This window comes from Gadus chalcogrammus, chromosome 19 (genome assembly GCF_026213295.1).
Source record: "Gadus chalcogrammus isolate NIFS_2021 chromosome 19, NIFS_Gcha_1.0, whole genome shotgun sequence".
NCBI lineage: Eukaryota > Metazoa > Chordata > Actinopteri > Gadiformes > Gadidae > Gadus > Gadus chalcogrammus.
Window position 1 is genome coordinate 18,804,789 of NC_079430.1, and position 23,052 is coordinate 18,827,840.

The 23,052-nt window shown below is 41.6% G+C and overlaps 1 protein-coding gene across 1 annotated transcript; it reads left to right on the forward strand.

Annotated features, from left to right (window-relative positions):
• Positions 1–630: 630 nt before the first annotated feature.
• ano6 (anoctamin 6) lies at positions 631–22,959 on the forward strand. Its single transcript, XM_056577971.1, has 20 exons — positions 631–943; positions 4,111–4,181; positions 4,524–4,652; positions 8,416–8,481; positions 9,770–10,057; positions 10,584–10,697; positions 11,014–11,129; positions 11,689–11,823; positions 12,434–12,539; positions 12,660–12,720; positions 13,435–13,580; positions 13,839–13,916; positions 15,889–16,117; positions 16,621–16,790; positions 17,650–17,747; positions 18,381–18,511; positions 19,287–19,492; positions 20,053–20,258; positions 20,492–20,597; positions 21,000–22,959. The coding sequence occupies exons 1-20, from the start codon at positions 856–858 to the stop codon at positions 21,222–21,224; spliced, it is 2,769 nt and encodes a 922-aa protein (XP_056433946.1). The 5' UTR covers positions 631–855; the 3' UTR covers positions 21,225–22,959.
• The last annotated feature ends 93 nt before the right edge of the window (positions 22,960–23,052 follow it).

Consider the following 23,052-nt stretch of genomic DNA (forward strand, 5'->3'; position numbering starts at 1 on the left):
AAGAAGAACTTTTGTTTTTGGGTTGTATTTCTTGAAGCAAAAATAAGTGTTTGATAAATATATATTTGATGAGATGATAAAATAAGTTGTTGAGTAGATTGCAAATTAATATATATTTTTTATCTATTTATTATATATTTGATTTGATTCTATTGTACGTTTTGGTCTACTGTATTCCATTATGTTTAGTCTTATTTCATCAAGCACTTTACCAGGTTTCACTATGACATTCATTGACCTACACAGAGAGAATCAGAATCAGAATTACTTTTATTACGGTATCTTAGTTATTGTACAAGTAGGCCTAGAAAATAATAATAATAATACATTTAATTTGGAGGCGCCTTTCAAGGCACCCAAGGTCACCCAAGCACGATTCTTACGCTTCGTTCCTCCACAGCCACATAGCAGCAACAATACAAGATAAAGATGAAGATAGGTCCAGTGTAACGTGTAGTGTAAAGTGTAATTGTAAATGTTCAAGTGGTAGTGGTGCCAGCTACTGTTGATTCTATCTAGAGAGCATTTCCCTTTCGAAAAGGAAACTTAAGTGAATCATGTTGCAGAGATGCGGGTCGCAGAAACTGAGGAATCAACAAGAAGGGGCGGATCAAGACCGAGCTGTGCGATCCGTCTGGCCGACTTTAAACCCTCCCCATACCCGGACCCCACCCGTCTCTGTTGTGTGAAGTAAAAACTTCCCTACACCGTTTTCGGGTCGGAGACCCTTGCGGATCAACTGAAGTTGAAAAAATAGGATGGATTTGTGATGGACCCCTCTCATTCACTTTCTTAACTCATCTGACTCTTTGTTTAAAGTATTGCAGGAGCAAACCTCCGCCGTAGACTTCCAAGATGAACGATAACGAAATACTTGAGATGGACGAAACGCTGGACTTTTTGGAGGAAGAGGCAGAGTTGGGGATGATAGACGAAGACATGGGTGAGCTTTACGCCTTTTCTCTCCAGACTGCGCGCAGGGCGCGGTTAGGGTCCGACTGGCGATGCGCGGCTGACTGCCGGGTGGTACTGTCAATGGGGTGGTGTGGTACTACTGTCTATCCATGGGCTAGTGTATTGATGTCTGTCCATGGGGAGGTGTGGTACTGCCCATGGGGAGGTGTGGTAATGTCTGTCCATGGGGTAGTGTGGTACTGTCCATGGGGAGGTGTGGTACTGTCTGTCCATGGGGTAGTGTGGTACTGTCCATGAGGAGGTGTGGTACTGTCTATCCATGGGCTAGTGTGTTGATGTCTGTCGATGGGGTAGTGTGGTACTGCCCATGGGGTACTGTGGTACTGTCTGTCCATGGGGAGGTGTGATAGTGTCCTTCGGGTAGTTGGCGTACTGGTCATTGGATGTGGTACATTCTGTCCATGGGGTGGTGTGGTACTGACCATGGGGCAGGACACACACATATGTGTATTTTTTCAAACAAGATTGACTGCTCTTGCTGTTGTTATTTTAGAGAGGTGCGTTTTTATACATTGCACAAAGTATTTATGTTTACGAAATTGGTATTGAGTTTTATATCCCCCTGGTCCATCAAAGATGGACATTTGTTTGGTAGATGAGCAAAAGTGAAGTGCAGCATTATTTTAGACCGTTTTATCGAAAGCATGGTCATTTTGACAGGTCATCATGGGGCAGGGAGCATCTAGCCCCATAAGGGAAGGATGGCTTCAGGTGGACTGTGGACATCAAGGATTGAATGTAGTACCTTTCAGCTGGAAGTAACATTAGCCATAACCACTACACTCTCTTGCCCAAAACTAGGCCTTATACTAAACATCCACCTTTAATCAACCCTATTGTGGCGACACGAGGAGGATTTACTAATTTATATCAGAGTATCTTCTCTTTGTTACCGACAACGCCACCTTGGGTTAGGGCCCAAGGACCTGTACACTATTATTGTGATTATGTGATTATGATTGACACCTCTGACAATAAGACACTCAGGTTAGTTCAATCAGGGAGGGCGGGAGACGGAGTTCAAGAATAACATAAAACACTTTATTATAATGAACACGGTTTGGCACAAAAAGATAAAAAAGAAAAGTAAGCCTAACTGGGGAAGGAAATGGGTACAAGCTGATGCTTACCGGCTGGAGGAGTGGTCGACAGGGGAAAGTGATATCCAAAAGAAACGAGCACCACAAACACACACACAGCAAAAACGTGAAGTACACACGAATAAAATCTTAATCGAAGCACACGCACACAAGGGATCACCACCACCACCCAGGAGGACCACCGCCACCACCGTCGGCCTTCAGCTCTACGAGAAAGAGGCACAGCTAGGAGGGCTCGCAACTGACACACAAACAATATCACATAACAAACCAACTGATGAAAAATCAATCAATAAACTAAAGAGTATTAATTTGTAGTAACCAAAAATCAATCAAAATGAAAGAAAAGTCAATTAAAGAGTCCCTGGCCAGAGATGTCAACTCAACAAGTAACCATAACATGTTTTATGCAAAAATAAACAAGGGCTCAGATTGAGAAGTTCCCCTTCTTCCCAAATGGAAATTAAATTAACAACGACGGAGAGAGCGTGGTAAAACAGAAGCCTGTGTCTAAGTAGCAGTGGTGCCTCATACCACTACACTATCATGCCCTGTCATTTCAAGTCAACAGGGCAAGTTCTTTCAATCTATTCATTCAGTGAGCTGTAAGTCTGCATTCTCCATCCTGACTTGTGGGGACAGACACACCCACCCAACATACTGTCATTGGGTGGAAAATAGTTCTTTCTACTGCAATTCGATGGCTTGACGTCGGGGGATTTCTGTGAAGACTCGAGCAGTGAACATCACGATCCCTGTGCCAATGTGTTACTAAGTGACAACTTTTATTTTGGAAAAACAACATCTGCGGTTGGTTAGTTCAGTATCTCATTGTGGTCACCCGGACCATATAGAACAGGATTTGTGTTACAAGTACATTCCATTTCCCGCCCCTACAGTTTTGTTAATAAAGTTTTGTACAGGGTTTTTAATGTGTTGCTTTGGCATTGTTAAGTCAGTCAGGGTAATGAATAAGTGGGTTTGGTAGAGTGCCTGAAGGGGAAACGTGTGTGTGTGTGTGTGTGTGTGTGTGTGTGTGTGTGTGTGTGTGTGTGTGTGTGTGTGTGTGTGTGTGTGTGTGTGTGTGTGTGTGTGTGTGTGTGTGTGTGTGTGTGTGTGTGTGTGTGCGTGTGTGTGTGTGCGCGCGCCTACATCCATGCAATGAAAACCAGAGAAGAGTTAGCTTGCTTTAGTTGCTAAAAGATGAACGGAAATGAGTCACATAATAGCCGCAAGATGCCCTCCCCCATGTTAGGGGAGGGCATGAGTTATTAAATGACACAGCTGCGGTGCTCATGATAACAGCAGAACAGAAACTGAGGTTTGTGGCAGTCAGCTTGTATTGCTGATTGCTAACGTGAAAACCAGTGCTGGTCAGAAGCAGGTTCAACGGTTTAGCTTGTAATAATACCATTATGTCTTTCCATTGCCTTCCTAACCATGCCTGGTGATTTCTTTGCCCTTTGGCAAGGGCGTGTTAAATATGGTGCGTGAATCCCTTACTGTTACTGTGATTAAGGGCTTAACATAATCCATTGACTGGACACAAATACTTTGTTCTGTAATGTTTACAAAGATGTGTGTGCTCTTATGGTAGATGTCACCCATTTAATTATAACTGCTAATTGTAACTTTCGGTCATTAAGCATTCACTTTTATCTGATGACTTAGAGTGAATTCAGATATATGTCATACAGGACTAGAAGTAGGCCTGCAGCTATACTGGGGACATTGGGGTGTATTATATCAAATCGTTTATTGGGGTTAGGAGGACAGTGTAATGGCTTGGTAGGTACTAAAGTACTGGGGTTGATCCCATATGTCAACAGCCTTTCTATAGGGAACCTTGAGCAGAATGCCTGTTTTAACATGTATCTCATGGATTTCACTTTGCGTGGCCTTAGACAACCCTAAACGACGAAATGGTAATGCTATTATAATAACATTATTAATTGATGTTTCTTTTGCTCAGGCACATTGTTAGTTTGTTCCTCATCATCCCAAAAACACGGATCTTCTCTTCTTCTTCTTCCAGTTTACCCGCAGGAGTTCCTCCCGACGTATGAGGCCATACAGGAAGGTGCGTCCATGAAAAGGGCAGAGCAGGTGAGGAAAACATGCATCACTCCCCAAAGTCAAATAAGCCTTTGTCATTTTGCAATCCACCCCACCAAGAGTGGCAAACATTGCATTCATCAGAAAAGAGTGAAGGGTTGAGATGCTCTGTTGACTCGTTCAGCCCTTGTGCGGTGTGTGTTTAACGTGCATATCGTGCCACTAAGAAAGGGGACATATCTCGCAGTGGTATCAGCTCAGTCGTAGGATCGTGGTCTCTTCAGAGATCCCCGGGGTCTCCTCTCGACGGACGTCATGTATGACCTGATGGAGGAAGAGCTGTTTGAGTACCGCGTTGTGGAGTTGTCTAGCGCCCCGTGCTTCTCCCCGCAGGCCGACTTCAACGGGAAGCACGACTCGCTGTTCTTCAACGACGGCGTGCGGCGCATCGACTTCGTCCTGGTGTACGAGGACGAGGACAAGAAGGATTTCGACAAGAGGCACACGTTTCAGCGCAAGAAGGTGAGTCACACGAAACCGTTGGTTCCCCCCCCGCCTTTTCGTTTCCACACGTGGTTCTCAGTGAGATCGATGGGGGTCAGGTGCTCCTGGGATAAAAGCTTCTGCGAAAACTTAAATTGAAGTCGTAATAATAAACTTGTGCGGTACCTTTTTAAGAAATTAGTCCAAAGACGGACACGTTCAAAGACGGACACAAATTAGTCCAAAGACGGACACGTTCAAAGACGGACACAATAGAAGCCAGTGAGTGACACACAGTACCCATCCCGAAACCTATTTCAAATGGTTTTATCGAATGCTAGATGAGCATGTAAAGTAAAACCTGACATAACAATGATGAATGTAGTAAACGTAGTGATTTCTTGGTATGAGCCAAGTATGGTTTGAGGTTGTGGCGGAAAGGCATGTTTTGGTCTTTGTTGTTATGGTGTTACTCAAAATGAGTAACATATTCACCATCATTGCTGCATAAATTCTGTTGTGTTCTCATGAAAGGATCATGAATTGGTTAAACAGTAGGTACCAAGTTCTTCATCAGACGTTCATTTTTGACATTGTTTTAGGCTCTGTGCAACACCAACTCAATCATCTGTGTAATTCATGTTTTTTGTTTTACACTTTTCATCAATTTGCTCTGTGTTGTGAGGAGAGTTGGCTATGAACATTAACAATAGTCAATATTGGATTGACTTCATGTCCTGTATATGTTTGAACATACTACATTGTATCCTTCTCGTTACACACACACAGTGGCAGCTTTTAATATTTACTTTTGAGTATTTGTCAAGGGAGTGAGTTACCGTGTAAGAATGGTATCTGGCCTCTGAATTAACTTTATAGAGAGACATATCTCTTTACTTTAACCTGCTATTGTACCAAACATTTGTTCCAACCATGATTTACCGCTGTGGAATACATATTTAGGCCTAGCTTGACATTCATTCATTTGTATGCAAATTTGTTTTGCATACCCATGCAAAACAAGCCTTAATCATTGTACCTTTTTGAGGGTTGCTATAAGCGTGCTCTATGATATTTGCCTTCCGTAACTGAATGTACTCGTATACCCTAAATACAGTTAATTATACCCTTGACTGAACAGAAAAGAGAACTGGTCTGCCTGCCATTCTTTTTCAAGTTTTTCACGTTAGAGTCACACGTTGTGTGTGTGTGTGTGTGTGTGTGTGTGTGTGTGTGTGTGTGTGTGTGTGTGTGTGTGTGTGTGTGTGTGTGTGTGTGTGTGTGTGTGTGTGTGTGTGTGTGTGTGTGTGTGTGTGTGTGAGCATATTTCTAGCTATGTATCTACGGTGCCAGGTGTGTAGGCTTGGTCTTTCACAACCATGCAACTACGCAATTTAGAGCCACTTTACCTAGAATGAGCTGAACCACAACCGTAATCCTCAAATACTTAAAAAATAAATATGATTTTAAAAGCATAGACACTGCTAGTCTGTTTACTTTGTAGTAACGTATATTTGATGTATACTTTTTCTCTATTTTAGTATTGCCTTGTTATACATTTGTACTTTTGCACATATTTTTACTATTTCAGTCAGTCTATTTTTATGCAGAAACAAATCCCCCGGGATAAGTATATTATCAGTTATTTGGTTCTGCAATGGTTCTGGTTCTGCAATAGAAGAGAAAAGGGGAATGGAATGGAAATGGACCATATCTATAAATATGACATATTGTAGTTTGGACCTACAACCTGGATTGAGCTATTTCCCCACTATGGGGTTTGGAAATCTGACTTTAAAGGCTGACTTTAACCGCTAATTAACCTTAAGAACCACAGACACCAAGGCAATCTTACACTCTAATCCCATGCCCAGAATATCTATTCTCCCATGATGCAACAGAGTCTTTTGATTTGCTGTTGTTTTTGCAGAACAATGCATAGCTGGATGAGGATCTCATTTCCTATAAAGTCAAACTGTCATCTCACTCTGACATGGCCTAGTCTCAGCTATTAATTTGACTCAATTTAAATGAACTTCCTTTTATTCTATTTTTGAAAATGCTTACCTTTTTCCCTACCTCCCTTTATCTGGAGACTTCTGTTTGACTGCGTTCAAGGTTCAAACCATAGATTAAAACCAATTTTAAAATGTCTTTGTAAAAGATGACTGCAAAGAGCTTTACCTCACTCTGCGTCAGCAATATTATTCTGTGTCAGGAACTACAGCCGAGAAAGATTTGTATGAAATTAGCTAAAGTACACTGTAGCTAAATCAACGGTATAATTCTTTCACCGTGCTCTGATTGTCGGGGCGTTAATTACTTTGAGGGAATGATTCAACAAAATCAGTTGCAATCTATGCCTTTCGCTTTGCTGTATGTCAACTCTATGTCATTCTTATGAACGGATACTGAATTGTTTGTGTAGCACAATTCTTCATATTTAAACAAATGTTGACCATGATCGTGTTAAATATTTGCTATATATTACAATAAAAGTTTTCATCTTGTCGTAAATATTAACACACACACCTGCTAGTACATAATTAAGCAGGCCGAATCCCCATGCAGTACTATTTCGTATTAGCTTTTTATTTGTATCCATTTATCCTTTTATCCAAAGTGTCTTTCAGTATATATTTAAATGAATGAGGAGTAGCAAGGTTGTTAGGACTTTTGCTCAAGAATGGCTACAGGTAGACAGGCAGACATTGGGATATGTAACCCTGAACATTGTGGTGGGGAGTCACACCCTAGCCACAGCACTCTCCACCCCCTCCTTTTGTACTGTTGTTCTCTGTCTACTGATGTTAGAAGGATCATAATAACTGAGTATTGTCTAGCCATGTGTTATAGTTGTTGAGCAACAGCCATGGCTCAATCGGCTGTTAAAATGTTTTTAGAAAAATTCCTGGGTAGCAATTCAGTTCATTTTGGTCTTTGACAGTCTAAGCCTGTCTAACGCCTCGTGCCCACTGCACCGTCAGTCAACGGACGTGGGAAGGCGTGGCTGACGGATGGGGGAGTAGTCTTTGCAGAGGCAACCGTCAGCCAATCAAATCGCTTCGCCGGGTTCTTCCCGCTTCTTCCTGCTTGTTGCGAGGCAAGAAGACCCGCTTTCCCGCTTTCCAGTATCGTCAGAGCCCGAGTCGCGTCACAGTGCTTAAATTTGCATACGCGATCTGATTGGATGACGGAACCGTCGCTGCCGAAAAAGTTGAACATTTTTCAACTTTTTGACGGTGGCGAACGCTCCAAGTCAACGGACGGATCCACAATGCATTGCGCGACCGTCCCCATTCAAAGTCAATGGGCAACGGACAACTGACGGAGGTAGTGGGCACGGGGCGTAACTAAGTAGTTCTAGAAGTAATTGGATACAATTCTGGGAAAATGGTGATAATGCAAGGAATGCCTCACTTGCACTTTGCTTTGATAAAAGTGTCTGCTAACCTAGAACCCTTGCAGAATCAACCCAGCAATGGCCAACCAAACTTGAATAGCTAAACAAGTACCTCATTGATCCCAAAGGAAATTCAAGTTTCCCAGAGGTACCATTCCATTTCACATAGCTTAATAATGGAAACCATATGAATGGTACAATAAAGGCGCTCTTTTATCTTAAAAAGTCACTTCGAACCAAACCACAGTCCTCCGAGAAAGAAAGTCAGTCTGCAAATTTGGCAAACGGCCAACCCCAGAGCGTCATCGAACTATGATTGTGCGTCCCTCACAGTACACTGATGGGCTTCTTTGTCAACAAACAAATCTCATTCCATTTCCTGTTCCTCTGTTCCCATAGCGACGGCGGGAGTATCTGGAGGCCAGTCTGATGAAGATGGGTATGGCGCTGGAGGCTACCCGATCAGTAAGTGGGCCCTGGGGATGGGTGGGGGGGGGGGGGGGTGGTGCTGGGGGGTTATTGGTGGACGTTCAACACAAAGTGGGCATTGAGGGACTATACATTTCAATCTGTCTAGAGCTGCTGAATCTCCACGTATGTATGGCCTATCATTGGGGTTATTGGGGTTATTCGTTGCCATGCAGCGGCTCTGAGCTCTCTCGTTCGGTGCTTTTTATTATGTTTAGTGTAGCAAATGTACGGTGAGCTCATCAGAGGGTCATAGGCACAGCTCACAGCTCCCGCTGCTGAAACAGGACCAGATCCATTCTAAAAGACGCTGCGCACCCTGCTCACCACCTGTTCGATCTGCTTCACTCTGGCAGGCGATACAGGTCAATGAAATCCCGCACCACCAGACTAACCAACAGCTTCTTCCCCTGGGCCATACGTACGCTAAACAAACAATAACCCCTGTGCAATACATAGACAACCACATGAACGATCCCCACTACCTCTGGACATTCCTTATTATGCTTACCTTCCTGGACCTGCTGCTATTTAGACATATGTGGGCGGGAGGGTTGTTGTCTGGGAGGGTGGGGAGGGTGTCGGACACTTAAATGTGCCTTGGAGGGGTTATTGGGGGGAAGGGTTATTGGGGTTATTGTTGTTATGTATTTATTAATATTTCGTACTGTATTCTATTTATTCTTTAAATATTTTATTTTTTTAAAAGAACTGAACAAGATGTGCACCTTAATTTCGTTGTGTAAATACACTGTATTTAACCCAATGACAAATAAAGATTATATTCTATTCTATTGACGTAATGAATAGCGGGTTGGTTAGAAAGATTTAGATTGGTTATTTAAAAGGCAATGCCTTCGCCTGATCCCTTGCGGATCATTATTATGTTAACATGATCGATATGTGTACGATTTAAAATGTCTTTAATCACACACACTACAAAACGAACCCTCTTGTAAGCACTTAATGCACGCACCTAGTGTATGGTGTACGTCCTTGCACTCAAAGAACAGTACTTGGCATAGCATCTTATCCTAGCTGTCTTTGTTGTATACAGGGAAGGGGTTAACCTCGCGATTGTTAGTACTCGGCACTTGGTTCTATGAACAACATCCTTACTGTACCGTCCGTCAGCAATATATTGTTTCTCTTTCTTCTGACAAATGTACTTATTGTAAGTCGCTTTGGATAAAAGTGTCTGCTAATTGCCCTAAATGTAAATGTAGCACTCAGGAAAAGCGTTTTAAGCAACGGATCGCCAAATTACTTCTCCCCCCCCCTCAAGGTGGTGGACGACAAGCTGATTTTCGTGAAGGTGCACATGCCCTGGGACGTGCTGTGCACCTACGCCGAAGTGCTGCACATCAAGCTGCCCATCCAGCCCAACGACCTGGCGTCGCGCCCGTCGCCGTGGCGATTCTTCTCCTGCGTCACCAAGCACTTCTACCCCAGCGAGGACAAGATCGGCACGGAGGCCGATTTCTACACCGCGCCCTTCGAGAAGGACCGCCTGGAGTACTTCTACGTCAAGGACCAGGACAACTTCTTCACCCCCTCCATGAGGAGCCGCATGGCGAGTGGTTTATCCCCCATGATGCATCTGGTTGATTCGGACATCGGCAGTTAGGTGGTCTCTGACCCTGTCCATGCTCTGACCCCGACAGAGGTCGCTTCTAGACCAATCTTCATGGGGGGGCCAGAATGGGGCCCCGAACCCGCGTCCGGACGGTGGTTAAAAGAAAAAGAAAAAACGTTTGGAGGGGTCACTGGCCCCTGCTAGCACCCCCCCCTAGAACCGCCCGATGTCCACGGTCGGACTTGAGGCCAACGTTGAGCTAGCTGCCTAGTGTTGAAGTGACATTTTTGTTAGTGTAGTATATTTTAATATCTTTTTTTAAGTAAAATGTATTTAATATTTTTTTGCATTTGGAAGAATGGCACTTAGTAACCATGAAAATATTCTCTGATGCTATTTAGTATATCAATTATAACTTTACCGATGCTAACTGCACTGATGCTAATCAACGTTAAACTGAAAAGAACATTAAAACCCTTCCTTTACAGTCCTATTAACAAATGTTTTTTGCTGTGTTTTACAGGCGTACTACATCCTGAACCGCGCGCCGTATGAAATCAGAGGCAACATCAAGAAGTTTGGCATCACTAAGCTGCTGGACAGTGGAGTCTACAAGGCAGCCTACCCTCTCCACGATGTGAGTCAGAAAAGCATTATTATTTATTTTTTATAGAATAAATAGTTATTTTTTTGTTATTAATGTGTGTTAGATAATCTTTAATTTTTAGTTATTACATTATTTATTGATCCAAGAACTATTTACTACTTTTTTTTTACTTCAAAATTTAAATTTATTTTGGACCCCAAAATCCCGACCCCAATAATGTTCTAACACTACACTTGATGCAAACACATTTCTCCATGTTTTCTCTGCTGCTGTACCAATCAGTAACAAAATGGTTGTTTGTGCAAACGCTCTGCAAACTCTCTTACCTGTTACCTGTGCTCTTCAGTGCAGGTTTAACGTCAGGTCAACGGAACTGGGCAGCCCCAACGAGAGACTGCTGCTCTACGAAGAATGGGCCCATCCCAAGAGCTTCTACAAAATGCAACCGCTCGACCTAATCAGGTAATTATGGGGTAGTGAGCCTATGGTGTGGTGTGTTGGGGTATAGTACAGTGTGTAACCATATGCTATGGTACACAGGAATCTGGGAAAATACCAGTAGCATACAAGGCGCCATTGAACACACGCTGTCGTAAGAAGTGTATATTATTCTACTTTTAACTTTACTCGTTACATATATCGACGATGTCTAGGAGTTCGGGAAAGCTGTGCAGCTCTCAGATGCTCCAACAAACACATTAACGTGTTTTTAAACGTCTTAATAATGTTAAGATTGCCGTCCATACAAGGAACTCACTAACTGGGGGCCATTGCCTAACATCATCCACATCCATACAAACCCAACTGCCGCCGTCAATTTCACTGTCAGCAGCAGACACTCATTCGATAAGACTTGCACCGAAAAAAATGGCGGCTGCCACAAAATGGCGCAGCAAAAAAAGCAGTTGCAGGAATCGTGTTTAGTTTGGTATTGCGCTGTATGGTACTGTATGTTATGGTATGGATCGAAAACAACTATGTGTGAAGTCTTCCTCACAATTATTATTATGGTCGTCCACAGAAAGTATTACGGCGAGAAGATTGGTATTTATTTTGCCTGGCTGGGTTTCTACACCTTGATGCTGGCACTGGCGGCGGCCGTGGGCCTGGGCTGCTTCATATACGGCTACCACACCCAGGAGACCAGCACATGGAGGTACTGCTACTGGGCAACGGTCTGTGTGTCCTGTTCTGGTTTGGTTGGTCTTTCTTTCATTCTGTCAGTCTGTCGGTTTGTATGTCGTCCTTTTTGTCTTTTCCTCCTTTCTTGCTTTTTTCTCTTTCTCTCCTTTTCTTTTTCTCTTTCTTTCGGCCTTGTTTAGTTTTCCTGCCCTCTAACTGTCTTTCTTTCTTGTTTTCTTATTTCTCCTTTTACCATCTTTCATTCTTCAATTTCATTCTTCAATCCAAGGCGGTTTATAGTGAACTAAGATACATGTGCTTTAAGTAGCAGATAGCGGTTAGTCTTTTTGCCGTTTGGTATCAAACCCAGAACCTCATGGCTTGGAGTGGATGCCCCAACTCATGAAAGCTGGCATGTTATAAGAAACAACGATTTGTAGTGCTTGAATAGGGCTGCATATGGCCAAAATCTTAAGAATGATACTTTTAACCTGCTGAATAATAGTTTTGATCAGTATAAATATTATATTTACATTAGTATTCATGCTATTCCAGTTTCTAATACCAGTTTGTTCTGCCGTTACTTTTTAATATAGGTAAATAAGCATGTCTAACCTCTGTCTCCTGTCGGGGTGATCTTTCAGCAAGGAGGTGTGTGACCCCAACATAGGCGGCGCTATAATAATGTGTCCGCAGTGTGACCTCGAGTGCACCTACTGGAGGCTCAACAGCACGTGTGAATCATCCAAAGTACGTTGATCTTTTTTTAATTTGTAATGCTCTTTCGGTGGTGATTCATCTATAGACATTATATAACTGTGTGTTGTGTGGTTATATATGTGTTGTGTTTTCCTTTCATTTTCTTCTTAGAAACTTTGTATATTCGATAACTTTGGCACGCTGGTGTTTGCTGTCTTCATGTCAGTCTGGGGTGAGTTTTGTTTTAATAATGAAGTCATTGTCTGTCTCATATCATATCTCCTTTGCAGAAATTCAAGAATGCTGTACATTTTGGGAAGCAACATTTTTTTATTGATAATAACTTGAAATAACGCATAACACTAAGAACACAAAATTACTTAATTACTAGAGCTGTCAGTTAAACGCGTTATTAACGCCGTTAACGCAAACCAAATTTAACGGCGTTAATTTTTTTATCGCGCGATTAACGCAATTTTTTTTTTTTTTTTTAATTTTTTAATTTTTTCTTTTTTTCTTTTTTCTAAACAAAGAAGCAGTAGCCTGACTGCTATGTTCAAATGACATTTGTTCAAAGCAGTCGTTTAATGGCTCTTTTTTTTGTATCGTCCTGTTTTGATCAGTATATGCCAATGTTGTTATCAATAAAAAATCATTTGCCCAAGGCAAGCCGATGCACTTCACCATGTTTAAGTGCAAGAATTATGGGACAAAAAAATCAAGGGATATATAGCATAGAAAATAATTTGTGATTAATCGCGATTAATCATAGTTAACTATGACATTAATGTCATAGTATTTATATCATGAAATCAAAAACAAACATATTTCTTCCTCCTCCTTCTTCTTCTTCTTCTTCTTCTTCTTCTTCTTCTTCTTCTTCTTCTTCTTCTTCTTCTTCTCCTTCTCCTCCTCCTGCTCCTCCTCCTCCTCCTCCTCCTCCTAGTGACTCTGTTCCTGGAGTTCTGGAAGCGGTACCAGGCGGAGCTGGAGTACGAGTGGGACACGGTGGAGTTCCTGGAGCAGGAGGAGCAGCCGAGGCCAGAGTACGAGGCAAAGTGTTCCCACGAGAGGATCAACCCCATCACCAGGGTACGAGCTCTGGTGTAGTCCTGACCGTGGCAGCCATCTTTGTAGTCCTGGCGGTCATGCGAACCATTGATCAAATCCACTATTTTATCACATTTACAAGCAAAAGTCATTCATGGAATTTTAATTAACAGTCTTGATAAAGTCAAAGTAATAAGAGACAAATGTGTGTCAATGAGTGCTTGTACTGGCCTTCGTACTGAGTATTTTTTGAAGGTAAGGTATGGAATGATCCTATGGTCTGGTTTCGTTCTTCTGCAGGCCAAAGAGAAGGTGCCGTACACTGCGTGTGGACGGTGTATCCGGTTGTCCTTGGGAATCGGGACGGTCCTCTTCTGGGTAAAAGCCTGCTTGATTGGTTAATATTAGTATGAAGTATTATTGGGGTTGGCCAGGCCAAGACTTGAATGATCTCAGACAGTGTTGTAAGATGCTTTGGATAAAAGTGTTGATTATTTTCTATATAGGCTAAACAAAAAAATATATTTATTATTTTATTATCTTATTATTAGGGCTGTCAAGCGATTAAAATATTTAATCGCATCATTGCCATAGTTAACTCGCGATTAATCGCGATTAATCTGAAATCTTTTTTCGATGCTAAATATCCCTTGATTTCTTTGTCCCATTAATTGTTCTCATTTTAATGCTCTTATCAACATGGAGAAGTGCATCGGCTTGCCTTGTGCAAATGTTTTTTTATTGATAACAACATTGGCATATGCTGATCAAAACAGGAAGATACAAAAAAAAGTCTATAGTGCAATTAAACGATGAACATACAAACATACTTCCCTGAACATAGCAGTCAGGCTACTGCTTCTTTGTTTTGACCCAAAGATAAAAAAAAACAAAAACGTATATCTTTTTTAAATATGAATTTGCGTTAATCGTGCGATAAAAAAATTAACGCCATTAAAATTGGTTTGCGTTAACGCCGTTAATAACGCGTTTAACTGACAGCCCTATATATTATATTATATATTTTTTTGTGATTATTATAAATCCTATGATATTGTATCTGAAACAAAAAATACTATCATAAATGTCACACTCAGATGCAGCTGGTCCAATTATATTATTTATGTAACACATTTATATATTTTTTTATGTGAATAATTAATATATATATCTATAGATAAAAAAATATTAGGGCTATATATATTGTTTTTTTTAATAATTTATGTATATATTTATATATATATATTTTTTCAATCTATATAGATATATATTTTTTCAATCTATATAGATATATATTTTTTGTTTTTATCTACATATATATATATCTCATGGATATGTGTATATATATATATATATCATGGATATGTATATATATCATGGATATGTATATATATATATATATATCATGGATATGTATATAATATAATAATAATAATAATAATATATTTAATTTAGAGGCGCCTTTCAAGACACCCAAGGTCACCTTACAGAGCATATAGTTATATATAGTTATAAATAAATAAATACATAAATAAACATAATAAATAAGAAATAAATAAAACAAAAACAAGACAAAACAAAACAAAGAAACAATCAAAACAGTGATCAGTTAGACGTTGTGTGCGAGTTTGAACAGGTGAGTCTTGAGTTGTGACTTGAAGGTTGTAATGGTGTCTGACTGTTTTATGTGTGGGGGGAGGGAGTTCCAGAGCCTGGGTGCTGAACAGCTGAATGACCGGGCACCCATTGTAGTGAGTCGTGATGTTGGGATACATAGTAGTCCAGCAGAGGTTGAGCGGAGGGAGCGGGAGGGAGTGTATTCTTGGAGGAGGTCGCAGAGGTAACTGGGGGCTAGGTTGTGGAGAGCTTTGTAGGTGAGGAGTAGGGTTTTGTATTGGATGCGGTAGTGTACTGGGAGCCAGTGAAGTTGAATGAGGACAGGGGTGATGTGGTCAGATGATTTGGTGCGGGTGATGATCCGGGCGGCTGAGTTCTGAATGATCTGCAGTCTGTTGATGAGTTTGGTGGGGAGTCCGGTGAGGAGGGCGTTGCAGTAGTCTATGCGTGATGTGACAAATGAGTGAACTAGGATTTCAGTGCTGGATTGGGTCACTGATGGGCGGAGTCTGGCGATGTTGCGGAGGTGGAAGAATGCAGTCCGGGTGATGTTGTGAATATGGGGTGCGAATGAGAGGGTGTTGTCCAGGATGACGCCGAGGCTCTTGACTTTGGAGGAGAAGGGTACTGGGAATCCATCGATGATTATGAGTGGAGCTGGGTATAATAATAATAATGCGATATATATCATGGATATGTATATATATATATCTTGGATATGTCCTCTCCTCAGATCCTGCTCATCCTGGCGTCGGTGGTGGCCATCATCGTGTACCGCCTGGCCGTGTTCTTCGCCTTCTCCGCCAAGCTGCGGGCCCAGGACCTGAAGGAGCTGGAGCCCTTCAGGGAGTATGTCACGCCCCAGATGGCCACCACCGTCTCCGCCTCCATCATCAGCTTCGTGGTCATCATGATCCTCAACATCCTGTACGAGCGAGTGGCCATCTGGATCACCGACTTTGGTGAGTGGGGTCGCGTCGTTCAAGGGGTTCCGGGTTCGATCCCCCGCAATGGATGCGGCCCTCGGCCTGGAGGCGTCCTTGGGGAGAACGAGTGACCCCCCCTCCTTACGGCTCCTTAGTATTGTTTTGTATGTTCCGGTTTACTAAATGTTTAATAAATAGTTTAATAAATGTCTCAAAATGTTGTAAATGTATGTGGCTTTTCTTAGAAAATATGCTCTTTCACCTGAAATACTATATTGTATTTATTAGAAGGGCTGTTTTGTTCATTTACTGAACCATCATTTTTCAAAGACATGATGAATGAAATGAATGATTTGTTTATTCTTCTTATCCTCCTCTTTCCTAGTAGTAGTAGTAGTAGTAGTAGTAGTAGTAGTAATGGCAGTAGTTGTAGATGTAGCCGTAGTAGTTTCATACTATTTTAGCCTCCAGTTAATTGAGTTCTAGTGCTTTGTCAGTAGCAACATCCCTCTCTCTCTTCTCCATTCACCCTCCAACAGAGCTTCCTCGCACCAAGACTGAGTATGAGAACAGCCTCACCCTCAAGATGTTCCTCTTTCAGTTCGTCAACTATTACTCTTCCTGTTTTTACATCGCCTTCGCTAAGGGCAAGGTCGTGGGATATCCCAAAGAGCCGGTGTACCTGCTGGGAAAGTACCGCAATGAGGAGGTGAATGAATTGGGACTTGAGTCTCAAACCGGTATTTCAAATCTTTTCATAACCCTTCAGATTAAAGACAGGGATTTGATTAGTTCAACGGGATGTTTTCGGTGAGAAACAGGATATTAGGGTGGGAGGAATTGTAGCGGGAAGTGGATTTCACCATGTCCTCCCTTTGCTAGCCAGTTGTATCTTAACCAGTCAAGGCCACAGTTGGAAACAGTGGAAAGAGAAATTCAGCAATGTTGTTTACGCTCCCAGTGTGTTTAATTAGCAAACACAATTTATCACAAAACATAAATGGAAAACATTACAATGGAACACTCTTTTTGCATTATTGTAAATGTGTCTATTTCAAGAATGCAATCCCACACCTGCAGTATCCACAGGTTGAAAAATACTGTGCTAGACTATTGCAGGCTTACCTGTATACGAGTGGGAGGGAGACAGTGCAGCCTGCCCGCTCTGACATGTTGATGTCACATTACAGGGGGAAGGGAAAGATAAATTTGTTGGAATACGATTGGGAAATAATCCAATTGGGAAAGAGTTAACGAGGTCGGATAAATTCCCTTTGATTGGGTAATGTTGTCTTTAAAGCTGAAAATAAATCTGTTCTAACTGTTATCTAGGTCCTGGCCTACCCTTGGTGGCAGAAGTATTTATGCACTTTATATTGTTGTGGTTTTAATAATTATCTCGCTTTCCGTACAGTCTGTGTAACCATGTATCAGTGAGGTGCCTTACTATTTAATCTACTACCTCTTTATCTAGTCAGTTTATATGATTATGTTATCTATTCACCTTATGTGTTCATCTGATTCACTCCCTCTGAGTTCTGAACTTTGACTCTTTGTGCTTGCCGTAGTGCGACCCGGGCGGGTGTCTGATGGAGTTGACCACCCAGCTGACCGTCATCATGGGGGGCAAAGCCATCTGGAACAACATCCAGGAGGTCCTGCTCCCGTACGTGGACCATGTGAAGAATCACTCCTATGATTCACGATCGCATCATTATGCATATTATTATCAATTATTATTACCATATTATTATCAATATTATCTTTCCCCTTTATATCATTGTTAAGGGGCAAGATAATGCACCGGCGGAAGGGAACTGCGTTACATTCCCCCAAAGTCCACAGGCCTAACCCTGAGGCCTTCCACGTTTTCAGACCCTTGTGTAGCACACAGTGTTACAACTGCAAGGAGTGACATGTGTAAACATATTCAAGCTATTAAGAGATGCATGAAAACGCCAATGCCCAGAGGCAAAGCAGTATTATTAAACCAACAGACATCCATCGAGTAAACATACTGCTTTAATTAAAAATAAATCCCGGGAGTAAGAATCAACACCATTGTGGATTTTTACCACCAGTAGAACTCAAACTAAAGAAAAAGTGGCAGATAAGAAACGTTTGCTCTTTAGTCATTCAGTAGACGCTTTCACTCAATGCAACTCCCCCTTAATTCAAACGCGTGTCATTAAGGAGCAGGTAGGGGATAGGAGCGTCTTAGGAGGCTGGGGACTCGAACCGAGTACCTTTGGGCTCTGAGCGTAACCCCCTAACCCCCCTTGGCTCCCCGGCGCTGCAGGTGGGTGAAGAACCTGATCTTCCGCCACTGCACGCAGGTCGGCTCGGAGAAGGTGATCCCGCGCTGGGAGCAGGACTACCAGCTGCAGCCCATCGGCAAGCTGGGGCTGTTCTACGAATACCTTGAGATGGGTAGGCACCCTGTGCTTATTTCATTTATTCCCATATATTTTTTATTTGTTGCTGGTTCTTTAATCTTTTTTTTTTTTTCTTTTTTTTTTTTTAAGTCTTCATTTTCATAATTTCTTCTTTTTGTGTCAACATTTTTTGCACACATTTTTGTTTCTTAATTTCTTAATTTTTTAATTCCTTAAATTCTCTCCTTCTCTGTTTCTTCATTTGAGGAATTGGTGTTGGATGAAGCTAGTAATCAGATCGAAGTTTGGGTCACATGACACATGTACTGCACGATGTGTGTTTTGCGTCCCCAAGGCAAAGCATATGCATGTTTCAGCCTGTGTGTTTACGTTAGGCAACACATTGTACACCCTTGGTTACACAGGGCAGGTATTTAAAGAATTCCTAGACTCTAGGAAGAGTCTTGGGATTCCAAGTACTGCCATCTATCTGGTAGATCCTGCGCCGTAAAGACACAGACAACTATTCCTTAGTGTTTGTGTTGTATTTATTAATATATACCTTCACATTGGCATCCTGCATGTTGATGTATTTTATTATATATTATGTATGTATTATATATTAGTTTATTATATTATTTTTTTGTGAATCTTAGTGCACTTATTGTGTATTTAATGCAGTAGGTACTAACTTAGGTTATGCATATAGCTGCAGTTCAATCTTATTCTTATTCTTAAAGGTATTCTTATTTGCATGTCTTTGTTTGATCAAAGGCGTGAGGATTTAGAAGTCTTATTCTGTACCTCACCCGTCTTGCGCTCTGCTCCAGTGATCCAGTTCGGCTTCGTCACCCTGTTCGTGGCCTCCTTCCCCCTGGCTCCGGTCCTGGCGCTGGTCAACAACCTGTTTGAGATCCGCGTGGACGCCTGGAAGATCACCACGCAGTTCCGCCGCATGGTGCCCGAGAAGGCCCAGGACATCGGCGCCTGGCAGCCCATCCTTCAGGGCGTGGCCATCCTGGCCGTGGTCACCAACGTGAGTGGCTGGTGTGGTCATGTGACCCACTGACCCCCACAAACCCCCAGCCTGTGTCATGTGACAGGACAGGAGTCGTCCCATGTCATGATGTGAATCTACTCTTTGTTTTTCGGCATTGGATTTTGTTATTATGATTTAATGTGGGAAATTATGGAAGACGTTTTTTTTATTAGAGTGTTACTTCCTTTTCGGTACAAAATGTGGCGTTTGTTAGTTAGATAACAGTAATCGGAATGAAAGTTATCAGGTTTATATTTGAAGGTTTTACACAAGTACATCCATTATCAGCCCCGAACCAGATGAGAGAGTTGATTTTATTTAAAAAACAAACAATTCAATTCAACTTTATTTGTATAGCAGTTCATCATAGGTAAAGATTACTGTTGTAAAATATTCTGTATTCGTTTTAAAACGTCACGTTGAATGTCTAACCCCTAGCAGTCCCGTAATGACTCTCATAAGGTATATTCACTCTGTCTTAACTTTGACCAAAGCCTTGGTTGTGTTATTCTGTGTTGCATTGACTCTGCCTTCCCCCTCCATGTGTCTTTCCCCAGGCTATGATCATCGCCTTTAGCTCAGACATGATCCCCCGCTTGGTGTACTACTGGTCCTTCTCGGTTTTCCCCTACGGCGACCATGCCGAGAGCACCATGAGTGGCTACATCAACAACACCCTGTCCATCTTCAACATCGATGACTTCTCCAACTTCAGCAGGCCCCACAACACACCCTACTGGTTCAAGAACAGCTCCACCTGCCGGTATACTTACCGACTCAACAGATTACCCTTTCAAAATAAAAGTCGATTTTAGGGTTCATTTCAAAATATGTTTAAATAAATTAAATATGGAAGTCTGTTTTAATTTGATGTGATAGAATTGTACTTGAACTTTATTTGAATGAATGGGCTTCAGTGGAAATTACAGGCGTATGTGTTTTTCCAGGTGGTTTTGTGTGGGTGGAAACTAACAGATGTTTATCTCGGCCTTTCAGCTATCGGGATTTCCGGAATCCCCCGGGCCATCACAAAGAATACCAGTACAATATGCAGTACTGGCATGTGATCGCTGCCAAGATGGCTTTCATAATCGTTGTTGAGGTATGTACAAGCTCTTAAAGGCATGCTTCTCGAAGCCGGCATGAATAATCTATTAATATTGACCTTGTAAAATCCATTTGACAAAGTGCACCATCTAAAAAAAATGAAAGCTCAATACTCTACAGGCTCTTCTAGCCAAACAAATGCATTTACCAATGAAAGGCATTTGAAAGATTGAATCTATTACAAGACACGCAATGGTTAAATAAATAGAATATGGAATAAGATCGATACAGAAAGATACATGATATACTGAAAGTGAAAATGTAGGTGAAAGTAGTTTACCCTCTTCACTTAAAAGGTTAAAAGAATATAATTGGTTGTGAAAAGGACTTGGCTTGAATACATCTCCTCCTCCTCCTGCTCCTCCTCCTCCTCCTCCTCCTCCTCCTCCTCCTCCAGCACATCGTCTACTTCACCAAGTTCGTGCTCTCCTACATAATCCCCGACGTGCCGGTCCATGTCAGGGAGCAGATCAAGCGGGAGCGCTACCTGACCCAGGTCATCATCCACGAGGCCAACCTCAAGCTGGTGACCAAGCGGTTGAAACCGCCCGAGGACGATGAGGAGAAACCCCAGCACCCGAAGGGCAAGGAGGAAAAGCTGGAGCTGGAGCTGGATTTCTGAAGACTGTAGAAACACGATTCGGGTGACATCGTAAGCAAGGATCCCGATCCTGAATGGAGACGGAGAGAAACATGATATAGGCCTACAGAAAGTGAAAATGAAAGTGGAAGTAGTTTACTGTCTTCACTTCAAAGGTTAAAAGACATTTTACAAAAGTCACCACAAATGACAAAAGTATTTTGCGATGAAAAGGACTTGGCTTGAATGCATCTCTTCCTCCTCCTCCTTCTCCTCCTCCTCCTCCTCCTCCTCCCCCCCGAACCAAAGACGGTAGATTATTATGCTTATGCATAATTATGCATAATTGGCCAATCCCAAATAGGCGTAAAGATCAAATATGACTTGTTTTAGGACAAACCACTCGTAGGAAAAACAAAACCTGCCGAATAATAATGTTTTTCCACATGTGTGCCATTGTATAGGTTGCCTTAAACATAATCACTGACGGCTACACCAGAACGTACCTCTATGAATCCAAATAAAAGTAACGTACGTCGGTGGAGAAAATGTCGCGCTGAAACGTTCCATTGAGGTTTTTTGTCGAAAGAGCAGGGGAGGTTGTTGTAGTGGCTAGGGGGTTCACCTCGCATCTGGAAGGGACTGGTTTAAAACCCATATGTCCTCAATGTTCCAAGCAGCATTCCCCTTAGCCCTTCCTGTGCACTAATGGCGTGTATCTGAATCAAAAGAAGAATGTGTCAGTTAAACCCCAAAATAGGAACAATCTGTTCGGACCTGGTTCTGGTCTCATCTTGCACTCTGGAAGATCTCTTATATGTTGAGGTTATTACCGTGTCACAGGATTGAAGGAGACGATATGAAATGCTTGTTGACCATCCCATAACCACTTATTATATGCAACACAAAAACAAAGAGTTACAGTACCGATGGTGCATGCGAGTTGTGCGATGATTGTGTTGTATTATATATTGTATTGACCCAGACACTCTAAGTGTGGTCTTTTTAAAACAGTTTTCATCTCACTTAAACACTGTTGAATGCTTGTTTTTTTGTCATGTGCCATTTTTTTAACGGCAGTATTATGAAAGCCATGTCTAACCATGGAATTGAATTCTGCACAGGTCATCCCCTCTGTGTAGATGACCTGTATCTCCCACTGTTACAAACACCTGAACACAGAGCAGTTGATGTATTTACTTTGTAAATAGAAGCACTTTGAGTGTTCAGTGTGCCAAGAAATATATTACTCATATCAGTGTTGAGTTTTTTTTTTACAATGTTTGCTCAAATTTCAAATAAGGTCATGGCCACATAGTACATTTCAGTCATTTGACAAGGTAACAAAACAAATCTTAAATTATTGTAATATACATCAGTGATATACAATGACCTGTATACTCTGTGAATCGGCTTTCAACAATTGAACTAGTCCTACTTCTTGCTGATATCCAATATAAAGCAGATTAAAGATGACTGACTTTTTTATGTTGTAATACACAAAGGTTTACTTTTTATTATTTTTCTCTGTAAGATAACAATATTAACAAATACTGCCACATTGTACAATCGCTTATTCTTGTGTTTTTAATAGAAGGTATGTAATCTAACTTCTGGACAGAAATGTAATTGTTGTGATGCACATATCTCCAGTCTTGTCTGTTTTTATACATTTAAAATTAAACAGTATTTTCTGTTATAAAACAGTTATTGTGTTTGTTTTGTTCACATTTCTGGAAATGTATACATATTTGCATTATGACATTATTATGGAACAGACCATATTGTAGGGACAACGAGGTCGCATACATAACAATAACTCTTCAGTATATAATGTTGTGCACCCCTAGTATAGTTGGTACACTCCAGG